General features: G+C 50.6%; 1 protein-coding gene and 1 pseudogene across 1 annotated transcript; one reads left to right on the top strand and one right to left on the bottom strand.

The window, feature by feature from the left end:
- Positions 1 to 5752: 5752 nt before the first annotated feature.
- Positions 5753 to 9145, top strand: LOC100344949 (carbonyl reductase [NADPH] 1). Its single transcript, XM_008274853.5, has 3 exons — positions 5753 to 6177; positions 6718 to 6825; positions 8436 to 9145. The coding sequence occupies exons 1-3, from the start codon at positions 5889 to 5891 to the stop codon at positions 8870 to 8872; spliced, it is 834 nt and encodes a 277-aa protein (XP_008273075.3). The 5' UTR covers positions 5753 to 5888; the 3' UTR covers positions 8873 to 9145.
- Positions 9146 to 10870: 1725 nt separating this feature from the next.
- On the bottom strand, positions 10871 to 11910 carry LOC149126894 (transmembrane protein 19-like; annotated as a pseudogene).
- Positions 11911 to 21206: the final 9296 nt, after the last annotated feature.

Below are 21206 nucleotides of genomic sequence, written 5' to 3' on the forward strand. Positions count from 1 at the left end.
ATTTCAAGAAACTAAATGAATGCAAGAGAAAATTCATTTCTCAGCTGCAGTAGCCACAAACCCAGTGTTCAGTCTCTGTGGCCACAGTGTTGGGCTGTGCAGACACAGGGCGTAACGGATGGACCGTGGTGCTTTATAAGGATTCCATTAGGTTGCCGCAAGGTGGGTTTCCAACCAGTGGCTTAACAGAAGGTTGATCACTGGGAAAGACCCTTGCTGTTTTTGAAGTGAAATTGTTATTGAGGTAATTGTAGATTCACATGCAATTGTTAGAAATAATATAGAGATGCCTTATACTTTGCCCACTTTCCATCATTGGTAATGATTTGCAAATGTACAGTACCTGGATAGGTGCTGTGTCACAGTGGGATAGGCTGTCACCTCTGGTGCCTGCCTGCAGTATCAAAGCGCCTGTTCAAGTCCACCTGCCCTGAATTTGATACAGTTCCCTGCTTTGGCCATGGTAGCCTCTTGCTGTTTCAAAGGAGAAACCCAAAAGGGCCCAAGAATATTGATTTTCAGCCCAATTTCTTTACCATGTCGTACTGGTACCAACACAGAACTGAGAGGTCAATGGGGCTGGATGCTCCAGATTAACTAACACTAGTGAACTTCTATAAGGTCCTGGGGAAAAATGACTTAAAAGATAGTGCACAATCTCTATGAACTTTAAAAATTCATTCATTCATTCAACTGTGTGTGTGTGTGTTTGAGAGAGAGAGAGAGAGAGAGAGAGAGAGAGAGAGAAGAATGGAAGGAGGGAGGGAGAGGGAGAGAGGGAGAAAGAGAGAGGGAGAGAGGGAGAGAGGGAGAGAGAGATCTCCATTCCTTGGTTAACTCCTCAAATGCCCAGAATGACCAGAGACCCAAAGCTGGGAGCCACATCTCTATCTGCGTTTCCCATGTGGACATCATGGACCCAACTACTTAAGTAGTTACTTGCTCTACTTCCAGGTGACTGCAGCAGGAAGCTGCTATCAGGAACCAGAAGAGAGAATCTAACCCACCTATTCAACATGGGCTACAGGCATTTTAACTGCTAGGCCAATGCCCGTCCCCTTAGGAGACCTTTTGAAGTTACCTCAAATATACAAAGGATGGGGAAAGGGCTGCCACGTGCCCCAGCAGGGCCTGACCAGGCAGGACCAGCAGGTGGTGATGCCTAGTCCAGACGCCAGCAGGGTGGCTGCCCTAGGTGTCCTGGAATTAGTTCCTGGCCTCTATGTTCAAAGTAGCCCAGGAAAAAGAGAGATTCTTACTGTTATGTGTAGTAACTGCAGGACGCCAGTCTCCCTGCCAACATGGCATGAGACACAAGCCCTGCTTGTGCTAGCTGGATTAGGGGCCACAGGACATTGGGCACCCTCAGTACCCATCATGCTGGGTTAGAGATGGTAGGGCCCTAAATCCAAAGACAAGGTTCCTTACAGGAAGGGAAGAGGACACATAGATGCTCCGTAGAGAAGAGGCTGTGTGAGGTAGAGGCACAGCTTGGACTTCTGCTGCCATGTTCAAGGCCCACCAGGGAGAGATGCAGGCAGCAGCCACTGGGGGAGGCAAGGGAGGATCCTGGGTCAGAGCTTGGAGAGAGAGCAGGGCCCTGTCACTCCTGGACCTCGGGCTTGTGGCTTCCAGAACCCTGAGAGGATGGATCTCTGCTGCTTGAGGTCCCCACCATGCGGCATTTATATATGGCAGCCAGGGCACTGATGCACCTGCCACAGAGTGCAGCGGCCACAAGTCCACAAGAGGGCAGTGTCGGGCAGCAAGCGCTGATCCTGCAGATGAAAACTCGGGGCCAAAATAATCACTGAGGCCTAGGGGGAAAACCAAACAAGTCGTGTTTCAATGATGGCACACAAGTATTAATTTCACTTTAAAAATTTACAGCCATTATCTTTTTATGGAATAATTTCTGAGCTGTGCAACAGCCTGCTAAAAAGCCATGTTGGAAGAACACCCTGGTCCTGCTGTCACTGCTCACACAGGGGAGGAGTCTGCAGATACTCCCATCCCTGGAAGACACACACAGGCCAAGTGCTCTCCAGGTGGGCTGCAAACTGTGCACTCGGGAGAAATGTGGACAAGGCTGTGTTGTCTAAGCCTTAGCAATGATGAGGGCACAAAGGACAGAGCTGAGAGCCACTGACCCACACGTCCCAGCTCAAGTGCTCCCCAGCCTGATGGGCGGAGAGGACCCCCAGTGTCCGGGGCCCCTCCTCCACCTTGCATGGGCAAGGCTATTTCTGTTTCAAGCATGAAGCCCACTCGCAGACACTACACTCAAATGGCTCATGCACGTTGGCAGGGAACTGGCTTCCTGCAGGTCGCCAGTCCTGAGAGGAAGCAGTTCCCTTTCCCCCTGGTTACTCCGATATACAGGCCAGGAGCTAATTCCACGGCTCCAAAAGGGCAGCTTCCTTGGTATCTCAAGAATAGCCAGCGCATGCCTGCCTGTCCTGCCTCGGCCATCCCTCCTGGGATGGTGGTAGCATCTGACCCAGCACATGGTACAATGAAGGTAAGTTCAAAAAGGTCACGGGCGTTTGGCCTAGCAGTCAATGTACTCATATCCCAAACTGGAATATCAGTTGGATCCCCACCTCTGGATTACAGCTGATTCAAAGCGTGCGCCCCAAGAGGAAGCAGGTGATGCAGCTGACCCGCCCCTAGATCGGGTTTCTGGTTCTCAGCGTTGCCCTCCCCCTTCTGTTCTGAGCAATTAAGGAGAGAATCAGTGGATGGGAGATCATCCCCACCCCCTTTTGTCAAATGAATGAATTAATAAAGAAATAAACAAAATTTAAAAGTTCATAGAAAATGTGCATTATATTTTAAATCAATTTTCCCATGATCTTTTGGAAGTTCACCAGGATTAGGTTAAGTGAGGCATCCAGCCAAGCTGACCTGTCAGTTCTGTGTGGGTAACAGTATTAAAGTATAACAAAATCGGGCTGAAGATCATGATTCTTGGGCCCCCCAGGTTTGCCTTTGGAAACAGCAGGGGGCTCCCCACTACCAAAGTTCCCCGCATACCACGTGCTATCACTGACAGGTGTGGTACTGTAATTAATCCACCCACTGCTGTCTAACACTGGCTCACCCTACCTACAGACAAATTATAAAGAAACCAGGATGAGGGTCAGCACTGTGGCATAGCGGATAAAGCCGTCACCTGAAGTGAAAGCATCCCAGATGGGCACTGGTTTGAGTCCTGGCTGCTCCACTTCTGATCTTGCTCTCTGCTATGGCCTGGAAAGGCAGTAGAAGATGGCCCAAGTACTTGGGTCCTTGCAGCTGTGTGGGAGACCCAGGAGAAGATCCTGGCTCCTGGCTTCAGATAGGCACAGATTCAGCAATTGTGGCCAATTGGGAGTGAACCAGCAGATGGAAGACCTCTCTGCCTCTCCTTCCCTCTGTGTAAATTTGACTTTCTTTCTTTTTTTTTTTTTTTTTTTTTTTTTTGATAGGCAGAGTGGACAGTGAGAGAGAGAGACAGAGAGAGAGAGAGAAAGGTCTTCCTTTGCCGTTGGTTCACCCTCCAATGGCCGCCGCTGCAGCCGGTGCACCGCGCTGATCCGATGGCAGGAGCCAGGATCCAGGTGCTTTTCCTGGTCTCCCATGGGGTGCAGGGCCCAAGCACCTGGGCCATCCTCCACTGCACTCCCTGGCCATAGCAGAGAGCTGGCCTGGAAGAGGGGCAACCGGGACAGAATCCGGCGCCCCGACCGGGACTAGAACCCGGTGTGCCGGCGCTGCAAGGTGGAGGATTAGCCTATTGAGCCAAGGCGCCGGCTTTAAATTTGACTTTCAAATAAATAAATAAATCTTTTTTTTTTTAAAAAGGAACCAAGAAACAACATGGCACACATACACTGAGATAGGGGAGAAATTCCAGGCAGCTCTCAATTCAGTTCACTGGGGAAAAATAATCCCAGGTGGTATAATTCCATCTATATACCATTTAGAAGTTAATTTGTATGTTTTTCGTAGTATGAAAGGAAGGGAAACAGATAAAGAGAAAGAGAAAGAGGGAAAGAGAAATAGATCTTCCATCCACTGGTGCACCCAAAATGACCACAAGAACCAGGACAGCACCTGGCAGGAACAGGAGGCAGGAACTCTATCCCAGTCACCCAGTCCCAGAGCAGGGGGCCAAGCACTGAGTTATCATCTGCTGGCTCTCAGGATGCATGAGCAGGAAGCTGGATAGGGAGCGGAAGAGCCGGGTCTCAAAGGGGCTCTCCAATATAAGGTGCAGGTGATGTAAGCAGGGGCATAACCTGCTCGTCCACGACTCCTGTCTCTGTGTACATGTTTTCTAAAGGATAACAATTTTTAAATGATTAAATGGTGAACAGATTCATGGTTGTCAGAGGACAGATTTGTGAGGCACCAACAGAGGAGTGTTTCATGGTTGTCAGAGGACAGATTTGAAAGGGACCAAGAGAGGAGTATTTGGTTCTACAAGAGCAACAGGGGCTCCTGGCGCAGGTGCAAAGATTCTGATCTGGACTGCAGTGGTGGAAATGCAAACGGCACGTGATGGAACTCTGCCGGACTACACACACACGGGCAAACACCACACACACAGAACTGGGGGACTCTGAACAGGACGGTGTGTTGCTTGGTGGGCAAAATGCAAATTGTGAGACTGCACTGCAGTTTTGCAAACTGTTAACACAGAATGGTTATAGCATAAGGAATCTTTGTGTTACATCTTCCAACTGCACATGAAGTTAAAACAATTTCCAATACTAACAGTGAAAACAGCAAGGGCCTTCCCAGTTTCAGTTCTGTCCAGCCACTGGTTAGAGACCTACCTTAACATGCAAACACCACTAGGATCTATTTAAAGCAGCTTCCTTCTGAACTTGCCAAGGATGGAGATGCTTTAGGACAGCACAGCCAAGAATAGTGGTCACTAAAACACAAGCACTTACAATGTGGCTCCTGCATTGAAAAACCGAAATTTTCATTGCCTTCAGTTTGCTTAAATTTACATGGAAACAACCGCTGAGTCCAGTGGCCACCTGTGAGATGACACAGACATGAAACTTGAACTTAGAGCCTCATTCCTGTGTGCTAAGTAGTGAGTAGCAAGCAAAATCCATTTCCCAGCCTGACCATTTGTAGCCCCCCACTGCCCAGGATATATCCATTTTTCACTTGGAATGGGAACATCAAGGTGTACCCCGACACACTGAGTATAAAACAGGGCTGCGAGACCCCCTCGCACCTGTGCTGCAGGACCCCTTCCAGGGAAGACCATGGCGCTCCATGCGCGCAGCCAGGGAGCTCTTCCCTAAATGCTTCCCACCGCAAGAGGAAAACCTGGCAGGGACCCGCCAGGAGCTTGGCTTCCAGGCATCCAGGGAGGGACCCGACCAAACCTGATCCTCGCGATTTTTCTGTTTATTTTACAACTGCACGTCTGAGGAATTTAATTTAGGCGCTCTTTTTTAGAACGCCGGGGGAGGGCAGAGTCTATCGGTGCCAATTCATCTCCAGCATAAAGGATACTTAGGCATAGGGGTAAAAAAAAAACCACAAAACTTTAAAGAAGCGAAGTAACGGGTGAATGAGAACAGTAACAAGGCCCACCTGAACGGTGCTTTGCTACCTGGCGGGCATGCACCTGCAGCAGCAGCCCTGTCCTCACCCGCGGGGTTCCCGAGGTCACCAAGGTCGCGGGGCTAGGAAGCCGGGCGGTAACTGGAAACCAGGGTCTCCGGGGCGGGGCCTGCGCCTGGCCTGCGCCTGCGCACTCGCCGCACGGCCCAGCCTCCACTACGGGTGTGCACACAGTCCAGAGACGCGGGACTGCATCCCTGGCGCCTGCGTCGCGGTCGCTCTGCGCGCCCGAATCCCACGCTTACAGCCGAGCCATGTCGTCCAGCAGCCGCGTGGCGCTGGTGACCGGCGCCAACAAGGGCATCGGCTTCGCCATCGCGCGCGCCCTGTGCCGGCTCTTCTCGGGGGACGTGGTGCTCACGGCGCGGGACGAGGCGCGGGGCCGGGCCGCCGTGCAGCAGCTGCAGGCCGAGGGCCTGAGCCCGCGCTTCCACCAGCTGGACATCACGGACCTGCAGAGCATCCGCGCCCTGCGCGACTTCCTGCGCCGGGAGTACGGGGGCCTGGACGTGCTGGTCAACAACGCGGGCATCGCCTTCAAAAGTGAGGGCGGGGCGGGAGGGGGGCGTGTGGGGTGGGACGGCCCAGAACCCCCAGCCAGAGTGGGCCGCGCCTGTCTAGGGAGCCTGGGGTGGGCCCTGCGCCTATGGGGTTTGGAACAGCCCCCCTCCCCCACTCTGGCAGGGTAAGGAAGGCTGCAGGGAAGGCAGGGAGAGAGCCCGGAGACTGGGAGGCATCCCCGGCCACAGGAACCTTTGTGTTTCCTTGGCTGGACACCAGGGCGTCATTTCTAGGAGCTATTCGCAGTGTCTGGGTGATTGGCGTCAGGGCGTGGGGTAGATTTTAAGCTGCTCCTGAAATAAGTAAATTGGAACTGCTTAACTCCAGAGCCCAGGCCAGCAGGCTTCGCCCAGCCTCTCCCAGTGCTGCCGTCTTACAGAGAGAGGCCGCGGTCAAACCAGGGATAGACGCTGGCGCGATGCTGTGACTGCACCCAGACCCAACTCAGAAGTCACCCATGTCACAAGTGGAGTGGTCCCCTGTGCTTGCTGTTAATTGACCGTGTTCTCTCTGCCCTAAAAGTGCGGGACACCACCCCCTTTCATATTCAAGCGGAAGTGACTATGAAGACAAACTTTCATGGCACCCGAGATGTCTGCACAGAGCTGCTGCCTCTCATGAGGGCCGGAGGTGAGTCTCCTGGGGACCCCACGCTGTGCCCTCAGGAGGGAGCTGGCCCTGCTGCCCGGGCTCTCAGCTCCATCCCTGCTGCCTGTCCTGCTCCAGCTGCACCAGCCTGCTGCCGCCCTTGCCAGGGGCTGTCCTGGGTCAGGACGTCGTCCCTGCTCCTGCACTGCCCCTGCAGTCTCTGCTCTTGGTAGACCTGGCGCCTTCTGACCCTGCAGTCTTAGCTCACAAATCCAAGAAGGGCTTTTATTGCCTCCATGCCCATCTCTTGTTAGAGACCTGTTCGATACAACTCTGTGCCCTCTGCTTCATGAGTGGCATTCTGGCTAGCGGAGGCTTCCTACAGCCATCCATCATCCCCCTAAACTCTGTCACCTCCCTAGGGTACTCCTGGAGTTCCTCCTTCCTCTCCTCCTCCTGATGCCCCTCCCAAGCTGACACATTTCCAGAGAACATTCATCATCCTCCTGCATCACCCTGGCCACCCACCAGGTCCTGGAGGTCACCCTGCACAGAGACCTCACAGTCACTACAGGTCCCAAGGTTGTGCCACTCACTCTCTCCCCGCCCATTGCTCCCAGCTGCAGAGCTGGCCTTCCCGTGGGCTTCTGCACAGCTGCAACCCCCCTAAGAGACGTCTCTTCTTGGGTCCTTTCCTTTCTTGGCTTCCTACACAGGCTCTGATGGCCACCCCTCTCAGAAGTCCTCCAGGAGCAAAGTGCAGATCTCACCACGGTTCACAGGCATTCCATAATCTGACCCTGCCTAACTCCATGCTCATATTCCCTGCTATTCAGTGCACTCATTGTTCTTGATGTGCGCATGATCGTATTTCTTTGTTGTGAAGTGCTGCAACAATAATCCCAAGTAATGAGACAGGAGGTGAACCGCCACTCAGCACATCTACACCCACAAAGAACAGCAGCCACTTCTCAAAGGGTGGAAATGTGAGGCTGAGGATTTGCATATAGGGTTTACTCTCAACTCCTGTCCTACTCCCTGTTCTGTCCTCTTGAAAGATTCTGCTGCCTCCAAGACTGGTTCACTGGGACCTCTAAGAACAGATCTCCCCAATGTTACCTTCCTCGCGTAGTTTTTAATGGAGTTCCTTATGCAGTTTCTACACCATCTACATCATTTTCTCTTAAAATGCATGCTTTCGGCCGGCGCCATGGATCACTGGGCTGATCCTCCGCCTGCGGTTCCGGCACCCCGGGTTCTAGTCCCAGTTAGGGCGCCAGATTCTGTCCTGGTTGCTCCTCTTCTAGTCCAGCTAACTGCTGTGGCCTGGGAAGGCAGTGGAGGATGGCCCAGGTCCGTGGGCCCGACACCCGCATGGGAGACCAGGAGGAAGTGCCTGGCTCATGGCTTCGGATTGGCACAGCGTGCTGGCTGTGGCGGCCATTTTGGGGGGTGAACCAACGGAAAAGAAAGACCTTTGTCTCTGTCTCTCTCTCTCTCACTGTCTAACTCTGCCTGTCAAAAACAAACAAACAAGAAATGCACACTGGCATTTGTTTCTCAAGAAGTTTTCTGGTCTCAAATCCCAGCGCCTTTGGGCTCCAGCCGTCTTGTACACGCCTCTCCAACCAGTGATTTCTGGTGCATTTCAGGCAGAGTGGTGAATGTGTCCAGCATGATGTGTCTCAGAGCCCTTAAATCCTGCAGCCCGGAGCTGCAGCAGAAGTTTCGCAGTGATACCATCACAGAGGAGGAGCTGGTGGGGCTCATGAAGAAGTTCGTGGAAGACACGAAGAAGGGGGTGCACCAGAAGGAAGGCTGGCCTAGTACCGCATATGGGGTGACGAAGATCGGAGTCACTGTCCTGTCCAGAATCCAGGCCAGGCACCTGAGTGAGCAGAGGGGAGGGGACAAGATCCTCCTGAACGCCTGCTGCCCAGGGTGGGTGAGAACCGACATGGCGGGACCCAATGCCACCAAGAGCCCAGAAGAAGGAGCAGAGACCCCCGTGTACTTGGCCCTTTTGCCTCCAGATGCCGAGGGCCCTCATGGACAGTTTGTCATGGAAAAAAGGGTTGAACAGTGGTGAACTCACCCCCAGCTCCTCCGGTGGATCCTGCTTCCTGGCCTGTCCTGATTTAACCTAAAGGATTTTCGACTGTCAACAAATTTTCTATCCATAGGGGAAAAATGCAAGTATCTCTAATCTGTACTAATGTACTGCTATTGCGTGGACTCCTCCCTGAGTTGACTCCTACCTCTGTGAACTCTTGTGACTGCCTGTAGGTATAGGGGGAGTAAAACTGTAATTGCTGAAAATAATGAATGCGATTCAAGAGTTGAATAAATAATTCTTTACAGAGATCGTGTGCATTTTGTTTACTTGCTGACACAGCTCTTTCCACAAGGAAAAGCATCTTAAGGTTAGGTCAGTGGAAGAGAGGACGCAGTTCAGAATTCAGCAAACTCTCTAGAAAGAGCCTGAGGGTCAATATCCCGGGCTCTCTGTTCCGACACTCAGTCACAACTACTCAGATGGACCAGTGGGTAACACAGCATGGAGACTGGGGAGCGTGGCAGGATGTGGCTCTTAGGCTTCAGTTTTCCAAGCTCAGAGAGAACAGGGACCATACCATGACCAAACCATGAAGGGAAAAGCACTGGCCTGGTTTCTTTAAGAAGCTTAAGTCATTGGGGAAAACAGTCAGTGTCCATGTGTGTCATGAGTGCATACTTTATATGAAGCACTCTGCTGTAATGCACTCTGACCCCAGGGAAAATCAAGTCTCCTTTATTTACATTTATGCAGGGTGGATGTGTGCTGAGATCTGCAACACTGACATCTCAGCAAAGTATCTACACAGTCCAACATGCAATGTTCACATTTATGGAGTTGGGCGTCTCATCATACTATTTGGAATTCTTTGAAGCTCAGAAAACCTGGAGGGGTGGGGTGGGAATCCCAGCCCTGCCACCTGAATGTGTGGTCTCAGAATATGTAAGCAATTATGCTGCGTCAGTTTGCTAGTTTTCAAATGGGGATCATATGATGACATGTATGGATATGCAGTGTTGAAACAGCCCTGGCAGATTTACACGCAAAGTGTCTGCTCTCATTAATACTTGTAGTCAGAACTGACCCCGCCCCTGCCGGTGCCGACAGGCACCCGTTCTCTGCTCATCACCCCACGGAGCTGGTTGACATGAGGAAATGTCCCCCGTCCCCTCCCTCCCACAGTCACTACCTGTTGTGTGAGGACTCTACTGTCATGATCCTCTCCTTGCCAGTGAATTTCAGACCTAGAGAATGGAAACAAGCATGCAGCCCATGTTTTAAAAGTGAGGTTTACGTTGCAAGTTTTGATCTTAATAGGGCTCTTCCCTTCCTCCTAGTAATTTGGGTTTTTGAGTTTGAAAGTTTTTTTTTTTCATTTTTAGTCAAACATAATTTTTTTGCTTTCCAATGGTCATATAGGAAAGACACTTAGTTTTTAAAATCATGAACCCTAAGGAACGAGGAAAAAGTGTGCAATAAGCCACACAATTCACAATCTCCACACTTGTCAGGATTGTGAATGGCAGGATATTAAAGTCCAGGATGCTACACTTACTGGGCTTCCTTACACGTTAGCTTGAGTTATTTACAACAGGTATTACACTGGGGAAGTAGTATTTTTCAGTCAAAACTGAGGACAATTTTTTTTTTTGACAGGCAGAGTGGACAGTGAGAGAGAGAGACAGAGAGAAAGGTCTTCCTTTAGCTGTTGGTTCACCCTCCAATGGCCGCCGCGGCCGGCGCGCTGTGGCCGGCGCACCGCGCTGATCCGAAGGCAGGAGCCAGGTGCTTCTCCTCGTCTCCCATGGGGTGCAGGGCCCACTGCACTCCTGGGCCAGAGCAGAGAGCTGGCCTGGAAGAGGGGCAACTGGGACAGAATCTGGCGCCCCGACTGGGACTAGAACCCGGTGTGCCGGCGCCGCTAGGTGGAGGATTAGCCTATTGAGCTGCGAGCTGGCCAACTGAGGATAATTTTAAGATGACATCACTCTAGTCCATACACTCTTTTAAACAAACAAAACTAAGCTTACATTGAGAATCTTTCATTTCAACCTACAGCAGTGTGTAAGGTAAGTACAGACCTATTGCTGAAGAAATTCCGTTCAGTAAAAGAAGATATGCATACGTCCTATGCACCCTTCTCTTCCCGCAGACAGGTGTTAGCGATGACAAAGGAGCAGAAGAGAGGAATAAGTGGAATTCTGTCATGGAATATGGGAGCAGCTGGCATTTCCCCTCTTCCCTTATTATTCTTGGATGAAATTTGAATTACAAGTGTGCTGGACTCACTAGTGGGAATGAAATACAGTTCATTCCCTGGGTCAGAAACCCCCAGCAGTATTGGGAGCAAGTAGGCAATGAAGACAGAGGCCATCGCTTCACTGTTCTGTTATCAGGAGTGGGGTTCTCCGATAGGTGTTCTGCCTCATCTGTGTGCCCACTGCCCACCATGCCGGTGCTTTCATCCAAAACAGGAAACTGCAGTGTTGCTCCTAAATACGAGTCCACAATCGATCCTAGTCATCCTACCACACCCCTAAATTCAGTAATCAGCCACTGGGGAATAGAAATGTCTAAGGCACTCCCCAAAACTTACTCACATAGGTCCCACCAAGGAGCCTGGAAACAAGACCTACTGTATTATGCCCTCCATTGTTCCTGACCACAACTTTCTTCAGGTTGTCATTAACTTTGGCAGGCTTTTGCTCAGAACAGGGCCAGCTTCTGAAGCCCACGTAGCTCCAGCAGAGCAGGCCGGTGCAGCCAAGAGAGACAAAGACATCCAGGGACCAGTGCACTGCTTGGAGAAGTCAATTGGAACTTCCCTTGGGCCTTTGTCCATCGTGCATAGTAGGGCCAGCTCTGTGTGCACAGCTCACGACAGAACACCTGACTAGTAGGGCCAGCTCTGTGGGCACAACTCATACAAAACACCTGAACATACTTCCTTTGCCTGCCTTCCTCAGATTCTGAATCTGTTTGCTCCTTTGTCTCTCCTTTCCTTTTAGTGAGGCTGCAAGAAGAAGGGAAAACATCAGCCCAGAGGTGAAGAGACTGAGATTCCCAATGGTTAGGACAATCCAACCACCAGAGCCCCTCTGTGATCCAGAAGCAGTAGGTGCTTGCAGTCATGACATGATCCATAAAGCCAAACAAATGGGCAAGCTCCATGTAACTGTCTTGGTTGTTATCTGTACGTATCTGTATCTTCCATATGTGTTGGTGTCCAGATCTGGGCGAGTCTGGGTGGACGCAGAGTGGCCAAGCAAGGTCACATACCAACAACCACAGCCCAGCCACAGCCATGGGTCTGGAGACCTCTACCAACTTACTCCCAGGACCTGTAATGTAATGGTCCTTTTGCTGTGTCATTCTGCTCACTAAAATAATCAACATTGCTCAGAGAGCACACACCTCCCAGGAAATTTTATTACTGTCTGACTCACCCATTTATATCCACAGAGGCAGATCCTGATCCCTATCACAGTTACCCTTTATCTGAGGACGCATACTTCCTGTTTGCTTAACCTTCTTTCACATGTTTCCAGAACCTTCTATACCCCCCCCCCCAATTGCTGCAGACTACCATGGAAGCTCCAGGTGTGACAGTGATTGCTGAATGAAAATACAGCGGGTTTAAATTCGTCTTCAGAGAACCAGCTCCTACTGGAGAGAACCATCAGTGCACTCACTGGATCTCACCAGTAGGCTATGAATGAAAGGGGTGATCACACATGGGTAATGCTCCTACTTTTGGATGAGTACATGTCTAGGATGCTCAGAGAGCAGTGAAAATTCATTATAGAGGCAGGAATTCAATTGGACAGTGGTCAGCAGATTTAGAAACTCGGCAGGCCCGAGATTTTCTGATGAAGTGGTTTTTACAAATATGGAAACAAGCACACCAAGAGTAACTTGAAGCTGAAGAAAAGAGGTGGGCCGAACACCGCTCGGTAGACGGCCCTCACTGAACTCGTGGCACTGGGACTGATCAGAGGAGTTGGCATATCAGTGTCAGGAAGTGTCTCCGAAATTGAAAAAGAGGGCCCTGGGTAGGGGGGCTAAGCCACCACCTGAGATGCAGACATCGTGTTTAGAATCCCACCTGCCCCTCTTCTGATCTAGCTCCCTGGTAATGCAGCAGAGGTGGTCTAAGTGCTTGGATCCCTGCCAGCCACTAGGACACCCAGCTGGAGTCTCAAGCTCCTGGCTTTGGCCTGACTCATCCCTGGCCATTGCAGCCATTTGAGTTGTGAACCGGTGGACGGAAGATCACTGTCTCTCTTTCCTCTGTCTCTCTCTTCCTCTCTCTTTCTGCCTGTGCATTTCAAATAAATCATTTTTTTATTGGAAAAGAGACCTCAGGAAGAATCTGGCTGCATGCATAAGAAAATTTTCCCCGTGTTCTCAGGACAGAAGTCCACGAAGTGAAGCCTGGAAGATTTTGCCATGAAACGGTGCCCCAGTTAGGACACACTGTGACTGTTCTTGGCCAGCACTGTGGAACTTTCTCTACTAAAGCTGCTGAGGATGTTTCTGGTTCATGCTTCATCTGCTACCAACAAAATGCTGAGAAAACGAAAGCAGAGACTTGGACAGGAGTCCAGGCTTCAGAGCCCCTCAGAGCACTCCCAAATGGACTTAAGACGATGAATAGTGGCGAATTTGAATGCATTTTGGTCATGCTTTATGTATTCTTGGGATGGGTAGAGGCTCTTGGTTGTCCAGGCGATAACTCTTACGCTAGGTAAGCACCTGTTTCATGTTTTTTTTTTTGCTTTGCTGCAGTTGTCACTAAGGGACCCTGCTACTGTTTAGCTTCCTCAGTCTTGAGGAACAGGCAAGAGAGCAAAGGATGTACCCCAGCAATGCAGGTCAAAGGTGTCAAAATCTCAAAGGTGTGGTTGATAGAATGCAATCTCTGTGAGTGAGATCCCGGTGCAAAGATGTGGCCATCAAGGGGCATGTGTTTTTCTCTGAAGACAGCTGAGAACTTCCACTTTGCTTATGGCCTTGTCTAGATGCTGGTGGAGCCTGTGGCTCCACAAGGCTTCCATATCAAGCTGGCACTGTGACATAGCGGGCAAAGCTGCCTCCTCCAGTGCCAGCATCCCATATGGCACCAGTTTGAGTCCCGGCTGCTCCACTTCTGACCCAGCTCTCTGCTATGGCCTGGGAAAGCAGTGGAAGATGGCCCAAGTCCTTGGCCCCTGCACCTACATGGGAGACCCAGAAGAAGTGCCTGGCTCCTGGCTGCAAATTGGCGTAGCACTGGCCATTGTTGCCATCTAGGGTGTGAACCAGTGGATCGAAGACCTCTCTCTTTTCTTCTCTGCCTCTACCTCTGTAACTCAGCCTTTCAAATAAATAAATAAATCTTTTTTAAAGAAAAGGCTTCCATAGTCTAGGCAGCTCATGTCAAGAACCTTGGGTGGTTACTGATGTCATATATAAGAGTGTTAATTGTTAAATTAGCAACTTGAGTCACTGTGCACTAACTTAATGAGTTGTATCATGAGAGTTAACTGTAAACCTTGTTCTCAGTTTGTGTGTGCAAATTGCCAAAACCTTTACTTAGTACAGAGTTGGTCTTCTGTGCACAAAATTGATTGAAAATGGATCTTAGTGGAGAATGGGACTGGGAAGAGGAGAAGGAGGAGGAGGTGTGGGAGGGTGGGTATTGTGGGAAGAATAACTATATTCCTAACGTTGTAATATGACATTTTGTATTCATTAAATAAAAGGTTTCTATGAGAAAAAAAGTAAAAAAAAAAAACCATAACAACTAGCAAGCAAAAGAAAATATGATCCAAAACTTGTGTCTGAGAAAGAGAAAAGGGAAGTAAATAGGAGTATAACTTGTCAGACAGGTGAACCACATGGAAGCTACACAAGTACAGAGATAGAATGTTCAGAGGCCAACAGCTTGAGCAATTGCTGTCTGGGTAGACCCATGTGTTTTAGACAGATAAGCTCACTCATCAACTGTTCAAGTGGATAGCGTTTCAGCAACTCTCCTACATGACTAACACTGAAGAACCCAAGAGTAGATCTCAATTACTAACTTCTGCCCTAAAATCACCTGCCTATTAACCATCAAAATATGGCACTCCTGGGGAGTCTTGGATAGAATGCACTCAACCGGTGTCACCCTTGCACGGCAAGTTTGTAGTGAACATCACTGTTTATTTTTTTAATCAGATTTTTTCTAGTGGTCTCATGGTAGGGGATCATTGACAGCTAATTGTGTAATATTTAAGAAGCATCAAATCCAGTGTTTTAGCTCTTCAGCCTGCTGTCTTTCATGCTGTGTGTAGCTAGTGATTTTGAGATGCTGTATATGAGAATGAGGAAGTCATTTTCTCTGGTTACAAAGCCTTTACTGCCTCATTCTCCAGTAGGATCCTTCTATGTAACCCAGAACTGAGATGAAAACTGCAACACACCAGTACCAATGATGGGGGTTTGTTGCTTTCTATAGTAGTGCTGGAGATAGTGGAGAAACTACGGGATTGTAATTCACCTATACAAAACCACATATATAGTAGATAAGACATCAGTATAACCGATGTCTTAAAGACATGCCTAAGACTTCAAAATTTACTACTTGAAGTCACAACACTCATCTCTCTCTCCTATGTACTATGACCGCTTTGTGGATGGGGGGGGGGGGCTGGAGGAGGTGACATAAGAAAGAAACATAGCAGAGATGCCAGAGAGGCAGCAAAGTCCCTTAGGTGAGGTGAGGCTGGTGGTACAGGACCTGGATTGGCCACCCTACTTCATTTGTGTTGGTGGCACAGTTCCCATGTCTAACTCCCAATAGGAGTTGTGGCCTCATATGTTGTCATTTTTGTCCCCCAAACACCATGGTCAAAATATTGAAGTTGAGACAGGGTAACCTCATCTTCAGGCTCAGGAGTGTCTGTTCACCAGGTCTTCGGTTACTCAATGGATCCATGCGTGCAGTTGAACTGAATACTTGAGGTTGTTTGAGGTCAGTGCTGTCAAGATCAGTTTTGGGGGGACTCACCCCCGCCCACAGTCCATCGTCACAAAAGCTCTGTGCTAAGAGCACAGTGTCTCCTGTGGAGACGATACAAGGATTTGCAGCAGAGCTCAGCAGCTGCCGGCTTCAGCGTGAGCCAGGAACCTTCGGTTTCCCAGGAGGGGCTGTCCCACCACAGATGTGTGCTGCTCCAAGCCAGCTCCCCTGATCCACCAAGATACACAGGCTGGCCCGCACTGACGCTCCTGGGTTCAGCTCCTCTGATGCCCCACCGAAAAGAGGCATCATGGGCCCCCCAGCCAGCTTTCCATGCCAAACTGGCTTGAGTTCTGAGCACTTGCTGGTGATCAGGGTCTCTGAATCCAAAGAGAAGCTACGGAGGAAACCAAAGACAGAATGTGGGTGCTGGCTATGTTGGCCTCTGGGCAGGATCCTTCAGCTATAATGCACCCCCAGATTACGGTTAGGGTCTCAAATCCTGCAAACAGCAGTCAGCAGCCGCTACACACTGCTCTGGCCCTAACTGCCCCCAGGACCACAGGCCATCACCATCCGGGACACAGTGGCCCTTGCAATCAGAGTCTACCTTTATCAGCCCTCCTTATTTTCTTCCCAAAGCACATCTTCCAACTCCTTCTGCTGCTGTTGAGACTGTTAATGAGCTAATGGCATACTTTGCCCCCAGGATGCAGCCTGTGCCTAAGGGTCTCCCAGTGTTGTCTCCAATCACCCAGGGACGTGAGCATTGTCCTCAAGAAGTGTCTTTGATCTGGGCAGGGACTGAACCTGCTGTGTAGAGAGTGCATCAGGTGTGCCTGTGCACACAGAGAGAGCGTTATCTGTTTGCCCTTCTTACGCAGGTGTGGAGTTCCAACAGACCCGAGCCTCTGTCCCTCCTCCAGCATGGAGGGCCTCGTTAGCAGTGAGTCCAGCAACTGGCAGAACAGTCTAGGCAGCTGGCCAGCTGGCACCGCCCTCCTCCAGCCTGTCCCTTCACCCAGAGAGCACTGGCGCTGCAGGGGAGCTCGGATTTCTCACCAAGGAAGGCCTTTATCAAGCAGGAGGGGGAGGGGGAGTGTGGGGGTGTTAAAGAGGAGAGAGTGCTGCATCTCCAGCACCTCATTCACTCTGTGACACCAGAGTGTGGAACCCTGCTTTCCTGGACGTTGAAGACCTGGCAGGGGGCTGGACGTTCCTCAGAGAGCCCCCAGGAAGCTCTGGGCATCACTGCCCGAACCAGCTAAGAATGCATGCTGGCTTGTGTAAGATCCTGTTGGAATCTTAATGGCCAAATCAGAATCTGTTTCCAATCTTCTGTGTCTGAGATGCTGAAATAATTTTCTCCTACTGAAGGCAGAGGATGCCAGTGTGAGTTTCCTCCTTGGTTCATTTAGCAGACCTCTACGGTAGGCTGGAAAATCTCTCTCCTCGAATTTCTCTTCCTGTTTCCCAGGACTTGTGCGCATTGGGTGTATGGTGAAAATGTACATGGCACTTTTGTGGCAAACTTACACGACCGGTATATGAGTGGTTAAATGTGTGAGATACTGATCACATGGTGCGCAATCCACTCATTATTCAGTGGCTTTGGATATTGCAGAACTAGGTAACCATCACAGTCGTCTCATTTTAGAACATTTTCATTCTAAGGTCTCTTGAACACAAGCACTCTGCTCCTGAAATAGTTGAGCTGAGAACCACGATGGTTCAGTGATTCAGCCTGGCCAGCCCTGGCTGTTGCGGTCATCTGGGGAGTGAACCATTGGGTGGATGATATCTCTCTCCCTCTCCCTCTTCCTCCTTCACCTTTCCTGTCTCCTTCCCGGTCCCTCTCCCTCTCTGCTGCTCTGCCTTTCAAATGAAGAAATAATTTTTATTTCAAATTTTTTTTAAGATTTATTTTTATTTATTTGAAAGACAGTTACAGAGAAGGGTAGAGACAGAGAGAGGTCTTCCATCCGCTGGTTCACTCCCTAGATGACCACAATGGCTGGAGCTCTGCCTATCTGAAGCCAGGAACCAGGAGCTTCTTCCAGATTTCCCACGCAGGTGCAGGGGCCCAAGGACTTGATCCGTCTTCTACTGCCTTCCCAGGCCATAGCAGAGAGCTGGATCGGAAGTGGAGCATCCAGGACTAGAACCAGCGCCCATGTGGGATGCTGGCACTGCAGGCCAGGGCATTAACCTGCTATGCCACAACACCAGACCGGAAATACATAATTTTTTAAATAGATAGCTAAATGGCATATGGGCAGGTGGCATATAGCGTATGCATGCACTGGTCTCAGGGATGACTCACGTCCCTGGCAGACAGAAGGGGATAATGTGATACTGCTCATGCTGCCCTGAACAGTAGAAAATTTGAAATTTACACGTTCCTTATTTCTGGGATTTTTCATTTAATATTTTCAGTTCATAGCTGACTGGGTAACTGGGATATCAGAAATTGAAACTGTAGATATGAAGGAGTAATGGGACCAAATAACAAATCAGTGAAGATAAGGTGGTGTTTCAGAGAGTTGAGGGAGGATTGTGGGTGATGCATGGTTAAGACATGGCTTGAGATGTCCACAGTACCAATCAGTGGGCGGCTACACTTCTTTGTTTAAGGAACTATTTTTTGTTTGAAAGAGTTACAGAGAGAAGTAGAGACGGGGAGAAAGAGAGAGAGAGAGACTGCAATGGCCAGAGCTGAGCCGATCCAAAGCCAGATCCAGGAGCCTCTTGAGGTCTCCCACGTGAGTGCAGGGGCCCAAGTACTTGGGCCATCTTCCACTGCTTTCCCAGGCCATATAGAGAGCTGGATCAGAAGAGGAGCAGCCAGCACCCTAAATAGCGCCCATATCGGATGCTGGTGCTGCAGGCTGGGGGTTTAACCTGCTGTGCCGCAGCGCGGGCCCCGTGGCTACACTTCTGATGCCAGCTTCCTGCTAATCCACACCCTGGGAGCAGCAAATGATGACTCATCAGTTGGGTCCCTGACACCCATGTGGGAGACCAGGATTGGATGGGATTTCTGGCTCCTGAATTCAGCCTTGCTTAGCTCTTTCTATTGCCAATGTTACAGAAATGAACACAGCAGATGGGAGATCCACCCCTGCAAACAAAATGAATAAAAATGTTTTAAAAATGGGGAGCTTTAGCGGTTAAGCTGCCACCTGCCATGCCAGCATCCCATATGAGTGCCCATCGAGTGCCAGTTCAAGTCCCAGCTGCTCCACTGACTATCCAGCCCCCTGCTGATGCACCTGCAAAGCAGTGAAAGATGGTCCAAGACCTTGGGTCCCAGCATACACGTGGGAGTCCTGGATGGAGTTCCAGGCTTCTGGCTTTGGCCTGGCCCAGCCCCAGCTATTGCAGCCATTTGTGGAGTGAATCAGTGGATGGAAGATTGATTCTCCTTCTCTCTCTTTCTCTCTATCTGTAACTCTGCCTTTCAACTAAAAAATACGTACTTTTAACAACTTAGAAAAATTTATGAAAATGGAATTAAAAGGTTTTTGAATACTGATACAACAGTTTTGAAGTCCTTCCACCATATTTCCATAATACATATTCTATAAGAACTTCATTATCACCCCTTTTATACTAATGTGAAATGTATGAATATAAATGCAAATTGTATCAAAAGTCCACTAAGTGTTATGTATGCTTGTGTGGTTTGACGTGCTTGTCCCTGTAAACTCAGGGACTGAACCTAGGCACAGAAGTGGTGGCGTCAACAGGGAGAGCTGTGCAGCAGTGCTACAGCTGGGGGTGGGTTGTCCCCCAAGTAGCCCCGTGTGGAAATGTGGACATGTGGGCCCTTTAAGATGTACGACCTGTGGGAGGTCCTGGGCACTTGGAGGACCCTGGGCCCTGAAGGCATGGACGTGATTCCCTGGAACCCCAGTAGTTCTTTTTTTTGACAGGCAGAGTGGACAGTGAGAGAGAGAGACAGAGAGAAAGGTTTTCCTTTGCCGTTGGTTCACCCTTCAATGGCCACTGCGGCCGGCCCGCTGCGGCCGACGCACAGTGCTGATCTGAAGCCAGGAGCCAGGTGCTTCTCCTGGTCTCCCATGCGAGTGCAGGGCCCAAGGACTTGGGCCATCCTCCACTGCACTCCAGGGCCACAGCAGAGAGCTGGCCTGGAAGAGGGGCAACCGGGACAGAATCCGGCGCCCTGACCGGGACTAGAACCTGGGGTGCCAGCGCCGCAGGCGGAGGATTAGCCTAGTGAGCAGCGAACCGGCCCCCAGTAGTTCTTGCTTGAAGATTATTGTAAAAGGAGCAAACCTGGCCCCTCTTCTCCCTCAGGATTCCTGTCTGGGGAGGAGATGGCTTGATCCCACGCGTGTGCCTACCATGGCCAACTGCCACGATGTGACACAGCAGAGGTGGCCTCACCGGAACTGAGCTGATGCAGGAACCATGCCCATGCGTCTCTAACTGAGCTACACAGAGCTCTAGTCCTCCTCCGCATAGCACTGGAAACAGTGACGCGGTGGGTACTCAGGTCAGGGGGCTCTGCCTCACAGACGGGATCGATGGCCTCTGCTAGCTTGTCCAGTGGAGCTGCCTCTTTCCCTTTTGTGTGAGGAGACCACGTCCGTCCCATCTGGAGGCCACGGCAGCAAGGCAGCATCTGGGAAGCAGGGACAGGGCCCTCACCAGAAACCAGACCTGGGCAGAGATCTGAAATACCAGCAGAGAGCGGCCCTGGCCTGGCCTCTGTCCCCACGGGGTGAGAACCAGGACAACGCTAGGACCACGTTTCCCTGAGCTCGACTGAGGGAAAACTTCAGGAAAGAAAGGATGGGCCCTAAACAGCACAGAGACTCAAAAGGCGGGACAGATACGGGAACCAAGCACACTCAGGCCTGAACTTGGCTTCCACATCAGGGCACTCAGCCGTGCCAGGACAAGTTAGCAGGAGACCCAGTCACCCCAGCCCCACTGGCACTGGCAGCCCTAATTACAGCAGAATCCCCCAGTCCTCACTGGCTCTCAATGCAGTCTAGAAGCTGGCTGAGGTCCAAACGACTGCTTTGCTCCAAAAAAGAACCCCCATTGCCTCCCTCCCCCAGCCCCAGCTAAAGCCCCAGACCCGAGCTGTTATAGCCCAGGTGCAGGTACACTCCATCCTGTCTCAGGAGCCAGCAGACAGCCCTTCACCACCAGGAGCTCTGGGAGACAGTGAGCTACACAGAGGAAAGCAGGCCACTCTGCTGCCCACAGCTGTGAGACTACTGGGCGCAGCCCCGGCCCATCTCCCTCCCCCACCCCCAAGGTCTAGAGAGGTTCTGCTCTGCTTCTTGGAGCTCAGCAGCAGCAACAACAGATAACAGCCCTGAAGCCCGGACCTGCGGAAGTCTGCTT

Source organism: Oryctolagus cuniculus, chromosome 4 (genome assembly GCF_051225735.1).
Source record: "Oryctolagus cuniculus isolate XC-2025 breed Fujian yellow rabbit chromosome 4, ASM5122573v1, whole genome shotgun sequence".
Classification (NCBI taxonomy): Eukaryota; Metazoa; Chordata; class Mammalia; order Lagomorpha; family Leporidae; genus Oryctolagus; species Oryctolagus cuniculus.